The sequence below is a fragment of the Xiphias gladius genome, chromosome 7, assembly GCF_016859285.1.
Source record: "Xiphias gladius isolate SHS-SW01 ecotype Sanya breed wild chromosome 7, ASM1685928v1, whole genome shotgun sequence".
Classification (NCBI taxonomy): Eukaryota; Metazoa; Chordata; class Actinopteri; order Istiophoriformes; family Xiphiidae; genus Xiphias; species Xiphias gladius.
This window is the reverse complement of record NC_053406.1, coordinates 11,350,796-11,367,028: the sequence shown is the minus strand read 5'-3', so window position 1 is coordinate 11,367,028 and position 16,233 is coordinate 11,350,796. Positions and strand designations below refer to the sequence as shown.

General features: G+C 40.4%; 1 protein-coding gene across 1 annotated transcript in view; it reads left to right on the top strand.

Moving 5' to 3' along the window:
* pid1 (phosphotyrosine interaction domain containing 1) overlaps positions 1 to 16,233 on the top strand; it is a 33,651-nt gene that overhangs the window by 8,262 nt on the left and 9,156 nt on the right. Inside the window, exon 2 of the mRNA XM_040131676.1 lies at positions 2,316 to 2,462. Within this exon, the coding sequence (XP_039987610.1) occupies positions 2,316 to 2,462 (147 nt within the window). The remainder of the gene's footprint in view (positions 1 to 2,315; positions 2,463 to 16,233) is intronic.

The following is a 16,233-nucleotide window of genomic DNA, read 5'->3' as shown; positions in this document are numbered from 1 at the left end:
CAACCAACAGCATTTTTTTTGTTTGTTTAAATGACAACTGAAGAATAAAAGTGTTGCTATGTGAAGATGTTGTGTAATAATTTAATCAGTGTTTTGGATTTCTTAAATATAACTGGTCATAATAAATCATTCAACTTTTAAATGTTCTTGATGGAATATTTTATAATACATAATAGAAATTTAACAGCTAGGAATGAATGTGTAAACTGTTAACATGTTTTGTATTGTGTAGTCTAGCCTCTTCATAATACAGTACATCTTAGCACTATGGCTGTAGGCCTTAACAGTCTGTTAGGGTTTCTCTTCCTGAAAAATTGAAGATTTTCTTGTGACAGCAGCCATCGTTTAGCATTTAGATCTTAAGTGTAGGCAGAACCTTTGTCTTGTAACCAGCTCACAACCAGTCTAGGCCACAGTGTCCTGACGGTGGCGACAGAAAACCTGCCTGGATCTGAATTATAGTCAGAAATAGATTCAATAACTTGATGAGGAGACTGTTGGGAATTGAGAAATACAAAACATAAAAATGCAGTGAAAATATTATGAATAGAATTCCAGCTTTACTCCACAAGTGGCCCTCTGCTCAGGGCTTTTGCTCCTGGTGGGGGGGTGGAGGAGTCGGGGAGCCCACCACAGCCCCCCCCCCCCAACCGCAGGAATGTGAGCCGCTGTCAGGAAGCTGTAAAGTGCTGACGCGGAGGTCAGCGAGCATTTACACACATGTGGCTTTACTTTCACAACTCCATCTTGCTTTTTCTCCTTTTCTCCTTCATCTGCTCTCTGCTTTTTTTTTTTTTTATTGCCTTATCTTCGTCTTTCCTGACACCCCCCTCCTTCTCTTTATTATTCTCTTCTCCACATGAAGGTCCACAGTGGTCTTGTTTCTGCTCCAACAGGTTGTACAACAGGTTGTGCTGAAGGGCAAAGTGTCATATGATGAGGCCCATTAGTTGGATGGCACTAGCATCCTTACATGCTAAACTAAGATGGAGAACATGGTATGAACATTATATCTGTTTAATATCAGCGTATTAGCATTGTCACTTTGAGCATATTACCATGCTGATTTTAGTATGTAGCTCAAAGCACAACCTCATACTGCTGCTAGCATGGCTGTATATAGCAGAATGTAAGCAGTAATAAAGGTGGAAACTAAAAGGAATGACATACAATAGCCATGCAAGTGAGAATCAAAGCAGTCCCTGATGAACAGCGAGTTAAATTTATTCCACTGACTTATCATACAGAACCTGTTAAATTTGTGCCAGCAACTCAAGAAAGGTCATCCAGAGACCTGGAGGAGAAACAAATTGCACTCGCAGGTGCAGAGGACCTCTCAAATGTTTCTTTTTCAGGATTTAACCGATAGATTGCCAGAGCTAGACAATGCTAAATAACTTAGGTTAGGTTGCAGACACCTAGACCCTCAGACGTGCCATAGGGCAGGCTTTTTCTGCCTTATTTGTGAAAGTCCTGCTCTCATTAGCTGCTCAGTTTTGTCTCCGACTGTTTAAGGAAGCCCAGACATTCCACAGGGTGGAACGCACAAGGGCCAGATTGGCCATGTGGTTCTGCTCGGCTTCAGGAAACACTGGCCATGGACTGTAGTATGAGGGAAGGCAGCTCTCTACTCTTGTTTTGACGAAGGGAGCGCGGGTAGAGCTCCCGTCCTCTGCTCCTCATATTCCACTTTCTGCAGAATAAACCTTTTGCACCATCTCACTTCCAGTAATCATCTCCAGTTTTCACCACTGAGATGTGTCTTCTGTGTGTGTGTGTGTGTGTGTGTGTGTGTGTGTGTGTGTGTGTGTGTGTGTGTGTGTGTGTGTGTGTGTGTGTGTCTTTCTGTGTGTGTGCGTGTGTGTGTGTGTGTGTGTGTGTGTGTGTGTGTGTGTGTGAGTGAGGGTAAATCTGGAATACATGTGCCTTAAATTTCGTACTGGTTTCTTTTATGGTATGTGTTGACCAATAGGATAAAACACAATATCCTTATGTCTTTTGTCAGAATTTTAAGCTTTTGAGCCTAATGAAAGTTTAATGGAGCGCCAAGTAGCATTTTTTGTACCTTCGCATTTCATACTGTAATATAAATCTTGAATGTTTCCGGACTCGAGAGTGGTGACATATCTTATACTTTATTACACACTTATTAATGACAAAAACACTAAAATGCCAGTATTGTGGGGGTTGCTATTTTTTGAGCCTCTTGCAGTGTTGACAAGGAAACTACAAACGTTGAATCATAGGCTTACACTTATCTGGTACTGACTGTAAGTTTGCCTAAAGCACAGCGTATTTCTTTCTTTCACCATCAGCACTTTCAGACCATGCTGAAGACCAAGCTAAATGTGCTTACGCTGAGGAAGGAACCGTTGCCCACGGTGATCTTTCACGAGCCTGAGGCCATTGAGCTGTGCTCCACCACGCCGCTCACAAAGAACAGGACCCATGCTGGATACAAGGTAGGATCACATGAGCCTAATAATCCCCAAATCCATCCCTGTTCCTGAACAGTAAATCTGTAATAGCATTAATATAGTCGTAATCCAACTGTTTTTCCTTTTTCTTTTTGGACTCACAAGTTAAATTCATTCCCATCTGCACTCCCCCAGCACACTTTTTCAAGTTTTTGTGTCTGAATCAAATCTTTGAATAATTAATATTAAATGTGTGTATGTGGCCACACATTGTATGGGTGTGTGCTCTGGCATAGGTGTCCTTGTTTTCCTCCTCCCTCTGGCTGTGCTAAGTGTCAGATGTAGGGGTTCAATCCAATGAGCTGCTGGACTCTTAGCCTCTTCTCTTTTCTCTTTCCTCAAAACAGAAAACAAACAGGGCTACAGATAAAAATAGCAGCCACACTCTGTTATTACACATAACACTTCCAACCAAGTAACTGAGTGTGTCTTTGTGTATTTGCCTGCCTTGTGCCACAGCATTGTAAGCATAACAAATAAAATGAGATGATTGTGGGCACATGTGAGACAAGTTCAAGTGGGTATGAAAATTTAGTTTTTGGACTTTAAATGTTGTGTTTGGTTACTTACGCTGTACCGTTAACAAGCATGTCGGAAAAGGAGTTGAAGTTTTTCCAATTTTACCTAACTAAAACAAACATTTCTTATCTGGCAGTTGCCTTAAAATGTTGAGGAAAAAGTAATTCCCTCTTGAAGTTATTGCCAAGAAACACACACATAGAACACAGTCCCCTGGGTTGTTGTGAATATTTGTCTGTGTTGGATCACTGTACAGAAGAGCTAAATGAAACACAGACATATACTGTAAATGTATATATACAGGTAGGTACATAAGTATTTGGACAGTGACACAGTTTTCGTAATATTACCTCTGTACACAACCACAATGGATCTGAAATGAAGCCATCAAGATGTGATTGAGGTGTACACTTTCAGCTTGAATTCAAAGGGTTTAACAAAAATATCACATTAACTATTTAGGATTTACAACCATTTTTATACATCAGTTTCATTGATGTTCAGTCAGTTGTTGTTTAAAAAATTATTAACAAAAACTCAAAACTAAACTATACTCATCTGACACCAGGGAGGGTGTTCAGAATTTTGTGTTATTTTGTCCACCCCGCTAATACCAATGAAGGTAGGCTAAATAACAGAAACACCTCTATGTCTAATGCGATAAACCTCAAAAGCACCACACACTACATCCTCCAAAATGATTTATACAGTTGTTTCAATGACTCTCTAAAACAATTTTAATAAAAGCTGAATAATTTAACTTTCATGAATGGAAGATTTATTGCAGGACCATTGAATTGGACTGCATTCGTTTTAGCTAGTTTTTAGCTACTTAATAAACTGTCAACTGAGTGTACATTTGTAATTATCAGTTGTATGACACAGGCTGAGTAGTGCCTGACTGGAATTTATTGGTTGCCCTTGGTGCGGTTTTCACCTGGGATCAATACTTATGCATGGACACCTGGTAGCATAAAGACTTTCTCTAATTTAACAGTTTTATTATGTATCATTATCATCACCATATAACATTTATAACAAAATAAAGATGGCAGAAACTTTAGGAGTGGCCAAATCACCAATATAGTATCTTCTTAAAAAGAAGGAATGCACTGGCGAGCTCAGCAACACCAAAAGGCCTGGAAGACCACAGAAGACGACTAAAGTGGATGATCACAGAATTCTTTCCTTGGTGAAGAAAAACCCCTTCACAACATCTAACCAAAAACACTCTTGAGAAGGTAGACCTATCATTGTCAAAGTCTAAAATCAAGAGACGCCTTCATAAATGTAAATAAAGACGGTTTACCACAAGGTGCAAACCACTGGTAACACTAAAGAACAGAAAGGCCAGATTAGACTTTGCCAGAAAAAATCTAAAAAAAGAAGCCTGCCCAGTTCTGGAACAAGATTCTTTGGACACATTCATCCAAAATTAACTTGTACCAGAATGATGGGAAGAGAAGAGTACGGAGAAGGAAAGGAAAGGGTCACGATCCAAAGCAAACCACATCACCTGTCAAACATGGTGGAGGCAGTGTTATGGCATGGGCATGTATAACTGCCAATGGAACTGGGTCGCTGTTGTTTATTGATGATGTGACTGCTGATAGAAGTAGCAGGATGAATTCTGAAGTGTATAGTTCTACATAATCTGCTCAGATTCAGCCAAATGTGGCAAAACTGACAGGACGGTGCTTCACAGTACAGATGGATAATGACCCAAAACATACTGCGAAATTAACCCAAGAGCTTCTCAAGGCAAAAAAATGGAAAAGACTTCAATGGCCAAGTCTGTCACCTGACCCCAACCCCACTGAGCAGGTTTTTCACTGACTGAAGACAAAACTGAGGGCAGAAATACCCACATACAAGCAGCAACTGAAGGCAGCTGCAATAAAGGCCTGGCAAAGCATCTCAAGGGAGGAAATTCAGCATTTGGTGACGTCCATGGGTTCCAGACTGCAAACAGTCATTGACCCACAAAGGATTTTCATCCAAGTATTAAAAATAATCCTTATCTTTGCAATTATGTTGGTTTGTCCAATTACTTTTGACCCTCTGAAAATAAGGAACTATGGGTAAAAATGGTAGTAATTCCTAAACTCCTTGAATTAAAGCTGAAACTCTACACCTCAATCACATCTCGATGGCTTCATTTCAAATCCATCATTGTGGTGTACAGAGGCAAAATTACAAAAATTGTGTCACTGTCCAAATACTTATGTACCTAACTGTATATTTCTATGCATATATGTCTTGAAATAATATTCTCAAGGTAGCTAAGAGGCCAAAAGAGGTGAGTCCTCATGAGTACTTCCCAAAAGCTGCTGAAGTTCAAATGTGAACATGAAGTGAAAGTTGGGAAGATGGCCTTTACTGGCAGAACACAGTAGTTTGGTCTACAGATACAAATATGCAGCCATGGCGACTGATATGTTAACCAGCAGGGTTTTCATTGGCTCATGATCCAATTAAAGTGGCAAAATTTGCCCTGAACCCCGTTTCTGCCAACACTAAGTTTTGTTCTAGGAATAATTAAATCTAAAATCACAACTAATGATGAGGTATTCTAGAATTCATTTTTAATTCAGAGAATTATAATGATGAGAGGTATGTAACTCTTTCACATTCTCACCTATGTTGACTATTAAATGCGACAATGATGCAATCTAAATCATGTCAGTTTCAGGACCCTCAATGTCCAAACTGTAAATAAAGCCACTTCTCCATAATACATACAAAGGTTGAAGATGACTGACTGAAATGGAATTACAGATATTAAGTGTTTGCATGGCTGAGTAACAGTTTGGTTTATTCATTGTTTTTAAAGGCCCAGTGAAATGGCAGTTAAAGCATCTTTATCTTGAAGATGCTCCAGCTGCCTGTGTTGTTTCATGGGAAAAATTAGGTAATTAGACTGCAGCAAGGTATTCCAAATAATATCTAAACACACACTGCCAAATCCATGATATTGCTCTTATAGCTATTACAGCCCATTAGCTAACAGATATGGGTTGTTGTAGCAAGCTAATGTGGTTTTATATGATGGGGGGTTAGCTGGTCACTCCAAATCACATTTGATTGGATAAATTTAAGTATACACCCTATTATTATATCATGAGTCATATTTCCAAAAACAATTCACATCACATGTCAGTCAGTCATATTGAGTTTTATTTCAGCAGCATCGTTACTATAAACCCCTTGGCTCTGTCTTAAAGCTATGCTAACAAGGATTTATTCACTGAGTGGGAAATTGGCGACTTCCGTCCACCATTTGAACAAACTTAAGAGATCTCCGGTTCACGGGCCAATGCTAACAGGCTAACCGGCTAGCTCAGGGACTAACTGTTAACTGCTAGCTGTTATAATATTAGCTCAGTGTAAATAATAAACTAAATATTGATTCAGGAAACGGTGTGGCGATTTACAAATTGTTAAAAAAGGAATTGCGATACTTAAGTGAAAGATTTTTTTTTTTTCCCCCCAACCCTAATGAATAATGTAGTTTTTATTTCACTGTGTCTTTAACACTTTCTGTTCAATTCTAAACTCAGCGAGGTAATTTTGTGTCACAGATTATGGACTCATCAGCATACCAGTGTTCAGTGTGTCATACTTAATATTTCCAACTGATCAGTTTTGCACTGGCAGTATGTTTTTTTTAAATGTTTTTTGGCATGATAAACCTGTACTTAGAACTTTTAGATGGCATTAAGAACTGTCCAGATCTAACCAGCTGTTTATCCAAACTCAACAGTGTAATCATGCACAGTTTTTCAGTGGGTATCAAGGTAACAGTGACACACAGCAGCCTCTCGTATCATCCTCCTGGCAATCACTGCCGTAATAGAAGATAAATATTGATATATCGCCTAGGTGAACACTGCACATAGCCGGACTCCTTCTCCGTCTAGTGTGAATCCCAGCGTCCACTAGCTGCCTGCTCCTCTTTCTGTACCTGCTGCTCTTTCCAGCGTTGAAGAGAATGCCAAAGTCATGTTGCCATGGATACTACTACAGCTATTCAGCAAAATACCAGCCAAACAGAAAAAAAAAATCATTTCCCTCATCTGTCTGCGACCTCCTTATTTGCAAGTCTGTCTGCTTCGCCGCCTGCATTTTTTGGCGTGTGTATTGGCTTGTGTAACTTGCTGTCTGAGTCACTACCTGCCTGTCTGCATATCTGTCTGCCCACCTGCTTCAGCACTTCTGCTTCTACTGTTAGACCTCAAAGAGACATTATTTCTTTTCAAAGGAGAAAACCAAGGAAAGTAGGATCTTTTTTGCAGTCCTTTCCCTCCTTCCTGCTTGGCTTTCATATGCTACAATACAACACAATATGATACAATTTATTACCCCCACGGGCTGTTTTATATTCCCTCTTTCATTTCTCACCCCTTTCTCCTTCACTCCGCTCTATCCCAACCCCCAGGTGTACTCCCAGTTTACAGGCAGGCAGGAAGGCTGGCTGAGGGCTGCTGAGCCCATGCCAAAGCTAACAGCTAGCAAGGATGAAAGGCCACCTCTCTTTGCCCTGCCTGGCCTGCTGCTGTCAAAGCGGTTCACTTGATGTCCATTGAGAAAATGTGTTCAATGCACTTTACAGCCACGCCAGCTCCAGAATCATACTGCATGACAATGCTGAAATGAACTTTGGAGACTGCTCAGAATACAACTCAGCTCCTTACTCAGGACTTTGTTTTGTTTGAATCTGTTCCCTACTTTCCAAGATCAAAAAAGAAGGAATGTTATCAACAAATTCACGCAAAGATACATACACAGTACACAGTTTGGTTATGGATGGTATTCACCTTTTAACGCTCTGCTCTTGTCTCTTCAGTCGTGTTTTCAGAGGTGTCAGGCTACAACCCTGACTAGTCAAATTAGGTTTTATAAAAGTGTACTTTTGCATAGTCTCCCTTGGCTAAGCATGTATAACTTGCATACAGTAAATGCGCACACAAGTGGCTGGTTCAGTTCCAACTTTCATTTGTAACAGCCCACTGGTGAGACAGTCTGTAGACTGTAGAAGCGTTACCATGGATTTCGAGTGGAAACTCCTATGCCAAAATGCTGCTGTAAGATCATATTTGTGATGAAATTTTGAAGAGTAGAGTTGCAACAATGATAATGATTGACAATATTTTGATTATTCATCCATCTCTAAAAGGACCAGTGTGTAGGATTTACGAGGATTTATTGGCAGAAATTGAATAAAATATTCATACTCACTAATTTCATTAGTGTATAATCACCTGAAACTAAGAATCATTGTGTTTTTCGTTAGCAGAGAATGAGCCCTTCATACGATTTCTGAAATAGCCCAGAACGGAAAAACCAAACAGTGGCTCCAGAGAGGGCCCTTTGCAGTTTTACATTACCAGAAGGCTGCCGTAGGTTCTCCTACACGCTTGGAAAGGGAGGGGTGATTGGAGGGGTATTCAGTTGGTTGCAGTCTGCAACCTCACTACTAGATCCCACTAAACCTACACACTGGTCCTTATTTTTAAAGCAAAAATTTTTTAGTTCCAGCGTCTCAGTTGTGGCTGCTTTTCTTTGTCCTATGTTTTTGGTTTTGCGAATCTCCCAAAATGTCAGACTAATCCTTTCGAAGGTTTACAGTGCATTCAGTAAGTATTAACACCCCTACATTATTTCACATTTTGTTATGTTGCAGCCTTATGCTAAAAGTGTTTAAATTGATTTCGTTTCTCCCCTTCATCAATCTACCATAAACCATAATGACCAATTGAAAAACAGAATTTTAGAATTTTTTGCTAACTTATTAAAAAGGAAAAACTGAAAGTTCACATAGACCTATGTTCTCAGACCCTTTACTCAGTACTTAGTTGAAGCACCTTTGGCAGCGATTACAGCCTTGAGTCTTCTTGGGTATGACGTGAGAAGCTTTGCACACCTTAGGGTCAGTGTCATGCTGGAAGGTGAACCTTTGGCCCAGTCTGAGGTCCAGAGCCCTCTGGACCAGGTTTTCTTTGAGGATATCTCTGTACTTTGCTTCGTTCAGTTTTCCCTCAACCCTGACCCGTCTCCCTGTCCCTGCCACTGACAAGCATCCCCACAGCACGATGCTGCCACCACCATGCTTCACTGCTGGGATGGTATTGGGCAGTTGATGAGCGGTGCCTGGTTTCCTCAAGACATGACGCTTAGAATTGAGGCCAAACAGTTCAATCTCGGTTTCATCACCTTATAAATGTCATCAGTTGATGCTGCCTGCTCCTATATTTCTTAACTTAAATTTTATTATATTCAGTTACTGTTAGGACACTTTTAAATCTGTTTTGGCATTGTTTCATCGCACCTAGGAGAAAAAGAAGTTAAAAAGGTAAAAAGAAACACCGCTCTTACCAGGGATTTGTCTTGAAGGTGTGTTTGAAAGTCATTAGGCTAATTATTGTTGCCAGAATGTGACTACTAGGCCTTAGTTACAGAGATATTACAGTAGAAAAGTTGAGGTGTAAAAATAAAATGAATGATGGCTGAATTCCGCTGCTTCAGTTTCAGGGTCCTGGTATCGTTCATGCTGGCTCACTTACTGGGACTCTTGAATAGAAGAGAGCCATCATTAATGTTATCAGTAACACGTGCTTTTCCTGCTATGATAAGTCAAAATGTCTGCTGTGAAACAGGGCTTATTGTAAATTGCAGCCCAAGTTAAGTTACCACTGTTTCTGCTACTTCTGCTAGGCATAATTTCACTGAGCGTTTAGTTGAACCAAACCAGTGATAATGAGTTATTCTCCTACACTGACGTCATTCACACTAGCGGCCCAGGGCAGGCTGGTCCTACCATGTCTTTATCTTATCTGTCAGGCAGAGAGGCTTTTTGTCTCTCTGTAATTGGTATGCTGATGTCAGTCAGTGTGCTGGACGTACCCTCGCTTCTCTTCCAGTGAACATAACGCACCATGATGACATTTAGATGATTAGCAACCTCCAGGGTGAGATGACTGGTGTTCCCAGTTCCCTGCTGAATGTATGAATGTGTATGTCTTTGTTCATGTTGGATGGAGCCTTTGTATCAATGTTTTTGGACATTAGTTTGCTTTTGTCATCTATGATAATGTACAAACATTCCTGGGTTGTGTCTTCCCAGTTTAAATAGTGACTGTAATTTTGTTTTCGGATCTCATAACTACTGGACAGACAGCAGCAGCAGACATGTTTCTTTGTAAAGGTGGCGTCTACCTTTGACGCAGTTAGGAGTCCGATGCGCCTCACAAAGAGTATAAAATACAGTGTCAGTTTCATGTTACAGTTTAGTTATGGTTGCAGAATATTTGTTTGCATCAGTCTAAGGTTGCATATGGATGCGTGGACAAATGGATTGCAAGGACTAAGATAAGGACCTAAGGAAAATGAAAGGACAAGCACTATTGCAAGGGCCAAGAACTATGACAGCTAAAGTACTTGCATGGTATTGTTCTGTGTCTGTAGTTTAGTTGCAGGCACCATACTTGGAGAAGACATTGCTCCCTGTGATTAATTAGGGGTAAACAGAAAGGTTGGAAACATGATGAGATGAATAATCAGTTTGGAAAGTGCACTGTTTATGTTGGTTATTTTTATGTGTTGTAAGCATAACTTTAAGTATTGCAATGCATGTTTTTTTTTTTGTTTGTTTGTAAGAAACCGGAGCGGAGAGGCATTGAAATGCAGTCTGAGAGCATTTTGGTTCAGGATAACTAGTGTGTTGTCTCTGCTGCCACTGCTGCTCATCAGTGGGGAACCAGACTGGGCTGCAGTTCAGGGCTTCTCTCAGATCCACTGACTGACCGAGGCTGTTGAGCTCATCTCAGATAAAAGAATGGATAGTCAGACCAAAAGTTGTCTCAGGTTTAGCCATCATCTCTTTATTTTTCTCTCTCACTTTCATTGTTTAATTCGTCTATAGTGGGAGTCAACAATACATTTTTTTTTTTTTTACATTCTATTAATGTTAGACCTACAGTATATATTCATATATTACCTATATGGTGTACCCTGTCTTTCACCCAATGTCAGCTAGGATATGCTTCAGCCCCCCGCAACCCTGCTTGGATGGATGCATGATAAGGGACTAAATATAATCTAGGATTTTGATTACTTACTGTACATGTGATTAACCTCAGCATTGTTGTTGGTCTAAGAGATTGTATTCCAGTCAACTGACACATTATTTAAATGTTTTAGGGAAAACAGAACTTCTATCTGTTCGGTTATTATATCCCTATTACCAATAACTTTCTTATATTGTTATGTATCGGTATCAGTTTTAAGGTATTAGGTAAAAAAAAATATTGTGATACTTGATTCTGCTATTGTCACCACAATTTTTCCGGTTAGGAACTTAAATTGACATTAAACAAAATCAACCTGGGTTAAAGAGCGTGACTGAACAACTTGTTTCGATTAAATTGAACTTCACTTTGACAGGGCTCCAGACTACAACCATTTTTCTTATGGAGGCATGTCTCTGCTGGAAGTATGCACAATACAATCTGCCGCCGATAACTGCCTGCATAATGTTGCACAAAACATCCTCAAAAATGGCGGCAAAAATCTGGCCTAGATGAACCACGAGGTACTCTGTAGGCTGATCCTGATGCACAGAGCGCTGTGCTCATGTACGGCAGTTACAGAATTTGTGTGGGCCTCGACCAAATAGCATGTGTTTGTTTGTAAGGAAAAAAAGGGTCATTAATACCCTTTTGTATTTGCATTGCAAATTTGTGTGGGTGAGACCATATTCTGTGGCCAGGTATTGAAAAAATAACTGGCTCCAGTGTCACTAGAGTGAACAGCTGACTCACATTTTATTACCATCATTGGAATATGGAGAATTTTACCCTATAGTAGACCGTATGGAAGGGGCTGTGAATGTGAAAGCTTCTTTCATATACACTGAGGTGCTCCTGTCTTGACTTACATTGAAACTCTCAGACTCTGTCTTGTACTCAGACACACACACACACACACACACACACACACACACACACACACACACACACACACACACACACACACATACATACACACACACATACATACATACATACATACATACATACATAGAGATACACATAGCACCTTCTTCTCACTGCACAACACAAACAAGCAAATACACAGCACTTCTTACGAAAAAAAAAAAAACTCTCATCCATCTTTGCATACCGTGGCAAGCGGAGCCAGCTGTACTCTGCTGATTCAATACGTTTCGAGGAATGTTAACAACCTCCTCAGGAATGCTGCGTTCCCAAGCAGTCGATTTCCAGTCATGTTGGGAGATCCAGTGGCAGGGGCCTACTCAGGGAGAGTGCAAGGATAACCGTCTTCTCTGACACTGGGATGGTTGCGTTTTACCTTCAGAACATGCTGTATCATTTCCGTACGTGACTCAGTAACTGTCTTTATCCCAGTGTCATGGTACTGACTACAGCCCGACTGATACTAGAATCCAATACAGATATTATTATATGTAAATATTCTTTTTTCTTTCTTTTTTCCACATAAACATCAAATTCACACAATTTGGATAAAGAAAAAAAATATGACCCAGATATGTGCTGAGTAGAACATTTTACAAGAGAAATATAAACTTTTAAGTATGTAATATTGACTTTTATAACCTGAGAAATGTTGTAGTATTACAAAACTAATCTTAACTCAAGGTCCACTTACTACCTTTTTCTTGAGCTTTTAATCACATCGGAAAATTTTATGCTAGAAGGTGGACCTTGTGTTAAGATTAATTTGTCAAATTCACTTTCTCACTACTAGTATACTGTACCTAAAAATATATATCTTTTGGCACTGCACTTTCTTCCTACTTATCAGCAGGCATATATGGCAATGCTCCTGTTGCTCCAATCTTTTCTAAATTACCTGAAAGGTTAATTTTTACAGTTACAAGCTTCCTTTTAAACACTCATTATAAACGGTGTTCTTGGCAGCCAACATTAAATCACCACTGCCAGATACAAATCTGATATGTTTCCAAATAGTTCACTATTTAGGTATGAACAAAAAAAATCACATCTACATATATAATGTATGAATCATATTTTCATTGGCATCTCACCTTGTCCCATTTGGAAAAGAATACAAACTTTGGATGGGATGCTAGTGTTGAGAGATGGACTGCGTGTTTTATCTGCAGCACCTGTTTGTCCTTGGACCAGGGTCTGGGAAAGTGCCTAATGCTGAAACGACAAGTTCCAGAAGTGTTGCTGACTGTATGTTCACATCACAGTCTGTTCCCAGGCCTGGTCCAACAGGAGCAAAATTTGCCTTCCTCAACAACTGCCTCCTTGTTCTGCTCTCAGCCCCTTTCTTCTTCTTTCTCCACGTTCTCCGTAGGGACAGGTATCTCCTCATTGATTCCTCTAAGTCTCTCTCTTCCTCCTCCTCCTTTTCCCATACCGCCTCTTTTCTTCCGCTGATAGCTGAACCAGCTGTGGCCCCAGCAGCAGCAGCTGCCCTAGATCGACACCTCTGATACTCATATGCATGCCTGTGTGCTTACACGCAGATGCAGACTTGCACTGACCAAGACAGACACACAGACGTTGTGTGTTTTGCATGAGTGGACCAGGATGTTCCTGTCTTTCTTCCCACCGGCTCGCTTGCTGGGCTGCGGATGTTTTTTCTGTCGCCCTCTGTGTATCCCTCACTTTCTCCTGTCTTACTTTGCTTTCACTCACTGTCTATCAGCTTATTGTATTAAAAGGGGGGGGGGGGGGGTGTTCTCTCTTTCATGCCTGTCTGTCCTTTGTCATTCTATAATTGTGTTTTTTTTGTTTTTTTTTTTTTTTTAGGAAGTGTGGGTTTACATCCAGTAATCAATCATCAATAAATGTTGAATGTTAAAATCTGTTTGTCTCATATATCAATAAATTGGATTGGCATGCAGTGGTGGTAGAGTGACTGTGTTGGCTGTGTTTAGTGAGCAATAGTTGCAGAGTCTTTTTTACACACTGTGTGTGTGTGTGTGTGTGCGTGTGTGTATGTATGTGTATGTGTGTGTGTTTATATGTATAAATGTATGTGTATACGTATGTATGCGTGTGTATTCATAATCTTTCTTTCTCTTCTTGTGAACCCTTACGTTTATCTTGAGACCACATGGAGGTTGTAATGTGAATGTGGCTCCTCTAGCTAACACTTTTAAAGGTTACTAAATAATACATTAGTCCAAATCTTGTTTTCTAAATTTGTATATAAACGTGTAAAAACAACCATTTTTGGTTTTATGGCCAAGAAATAGTCAGACACATAACTCCCCCTTAAAACTGCAAAGTGTAGTTTCTACACTTTGTTTTTTGTACGGACAAGATATAAAGTATTAATTATATTAATATATTATTATTATAGTATATTATATTCTTTGGACAGAGCCAGGCTAGCTGTTTGCCAGTCTTTAGGCTAAACTAAGCTAACCAGCTACTGGCTGTAGCTTCATATTTCGTGCACAGACACGAAAGCGGCAACAATCTTCTCATCTAACGCTCGGCAAAAAAGTGAATAGACATATTTCCCAAAATTTAAACTTTTCTATGCAAAGGTCCACTAGGGTCCTAGTGACGTAAATGTTGTAAGCACGCGGGGAGCTGTGCGGACGTCCGTGTACCCTCCCATTTGTTGTGAGCCACTATGCTGCAAGGGCACCAACTGCGCATGGTCTGCATCAAGTTGACTCCAAGCGTACTAGAAAAGAGTATATTAAGAACAACTATGCGTCCCGGGTGTCCGCAGCTGTCCGTGAGCACGTCCGCAAGGAAGTGTGATCGAAGCTTTACAGAACAAGCAGACAAGCTAGCAAGGCTACCAAAAACTAGCTTACTGACAGCTTCAGCTTTCTCCGTCATGTCATATGACCTTTGCCTTGCAGGTCTAATGGTCTGTCAAGAGTTTCCCAATGTAGGAGAGAAGACAGAATAGAAAAGGACAATAACCTCCAAACCAAGAGTCAGTAATGGTGGCCACATGTCTCACCACACATGCAAATGTTTAACCACAATTCTCCCCCCTCTCTGTGTCACGCTCACAAACACTCTCACTCCATTTCTTTTTTTTCCTTTCTCTCCTATAAAGCAGCCATACAAACAAATTTCGTTTCTTGTCTGCAGCAGCAATCAAACGGATACTTTAAATTTAAACTTGACATAAGTTCAGTTTCCCAAACCCTGATTTTTTTTTTTTTTTTTTTCTCCTTCTTCCCTCAGTCTGTTTGTCTGTTTTTCTGTCAGCGTTTGCTTTGTAACATTCCTTCTTTGCAGCCCCCAAGGCCTTTGTTCCTGTAACTGATCTTTATTTCTGTTTCTGTATTGCTTCACATGGAATCAGTATTTTCAGTTTGACGGTATAGAACTGTTAACAATTAGCTGCAGAAGGGAGCGCAGAAAAATAGAGGGGATGTGAGGATAGAGGAAAGATGGGGGGTAGGGGGCAGATGATCAGAGTTCAGGGAAGAAACGGGAAAGAGAGAAGTCAGAGCGGAGGGACGAAGAGACAGCGGCCTTTCATAGTCGAGGAGAAAGAGGAGAAACACATGGAAAGTTGAAACAAAGGGGAGGTCTCTGTAGTTCTCTGGAATGATTTAAACTGCCTGCCTGACTTTGCCAGCACTGAGACGACTGGTGAGCAGCCTGCCAGAGCACATGACAGCAGATGTGCTCTGGTCTTGGACGGACGGATTGACATATCAATTTTGTCCAGAGTTTGATGTGTAGAAAGCTAGAACTAGAGTGGTATGCTTCATGCCCTGCACAAACATTGAGAGTCCTCATGCAGGCGTTTATAGTTTGGCTTGGAGATCCTGAAAGAGCTCATTTCTACTCCGTCAGTGAGTCCAGCTCGAATCATGTCTCTTCTCCGTCTGCAGAATTTTACGATCATTTGAGTCAGTGTGTCTCTTCGTTGTTCCAAACATAACCCATGATTTGTACCTTTGGAAACTGTCCTCATTCGCTCACACACTCTCACAAAGACACTCGCAAACGCTGTAGCTGTTAAAAGTAGCCCACTAACTTGTCTCAGGTTCACCACTGCAATTTGCTTCCAGGAACCCAGATTGTGCACAGAACCACCTCATGCTGTTGCTTTCAGGCCTCGTATTTAATTCAGCTGGTCGATTAAAAATTTGTGCTTTTCTTTTTAGATTGATCATCCACATCTCTCCCTAACTACTTTCAGCCTGCAAAAGTATCATTTTCCTTAAAGCGTGTCCACA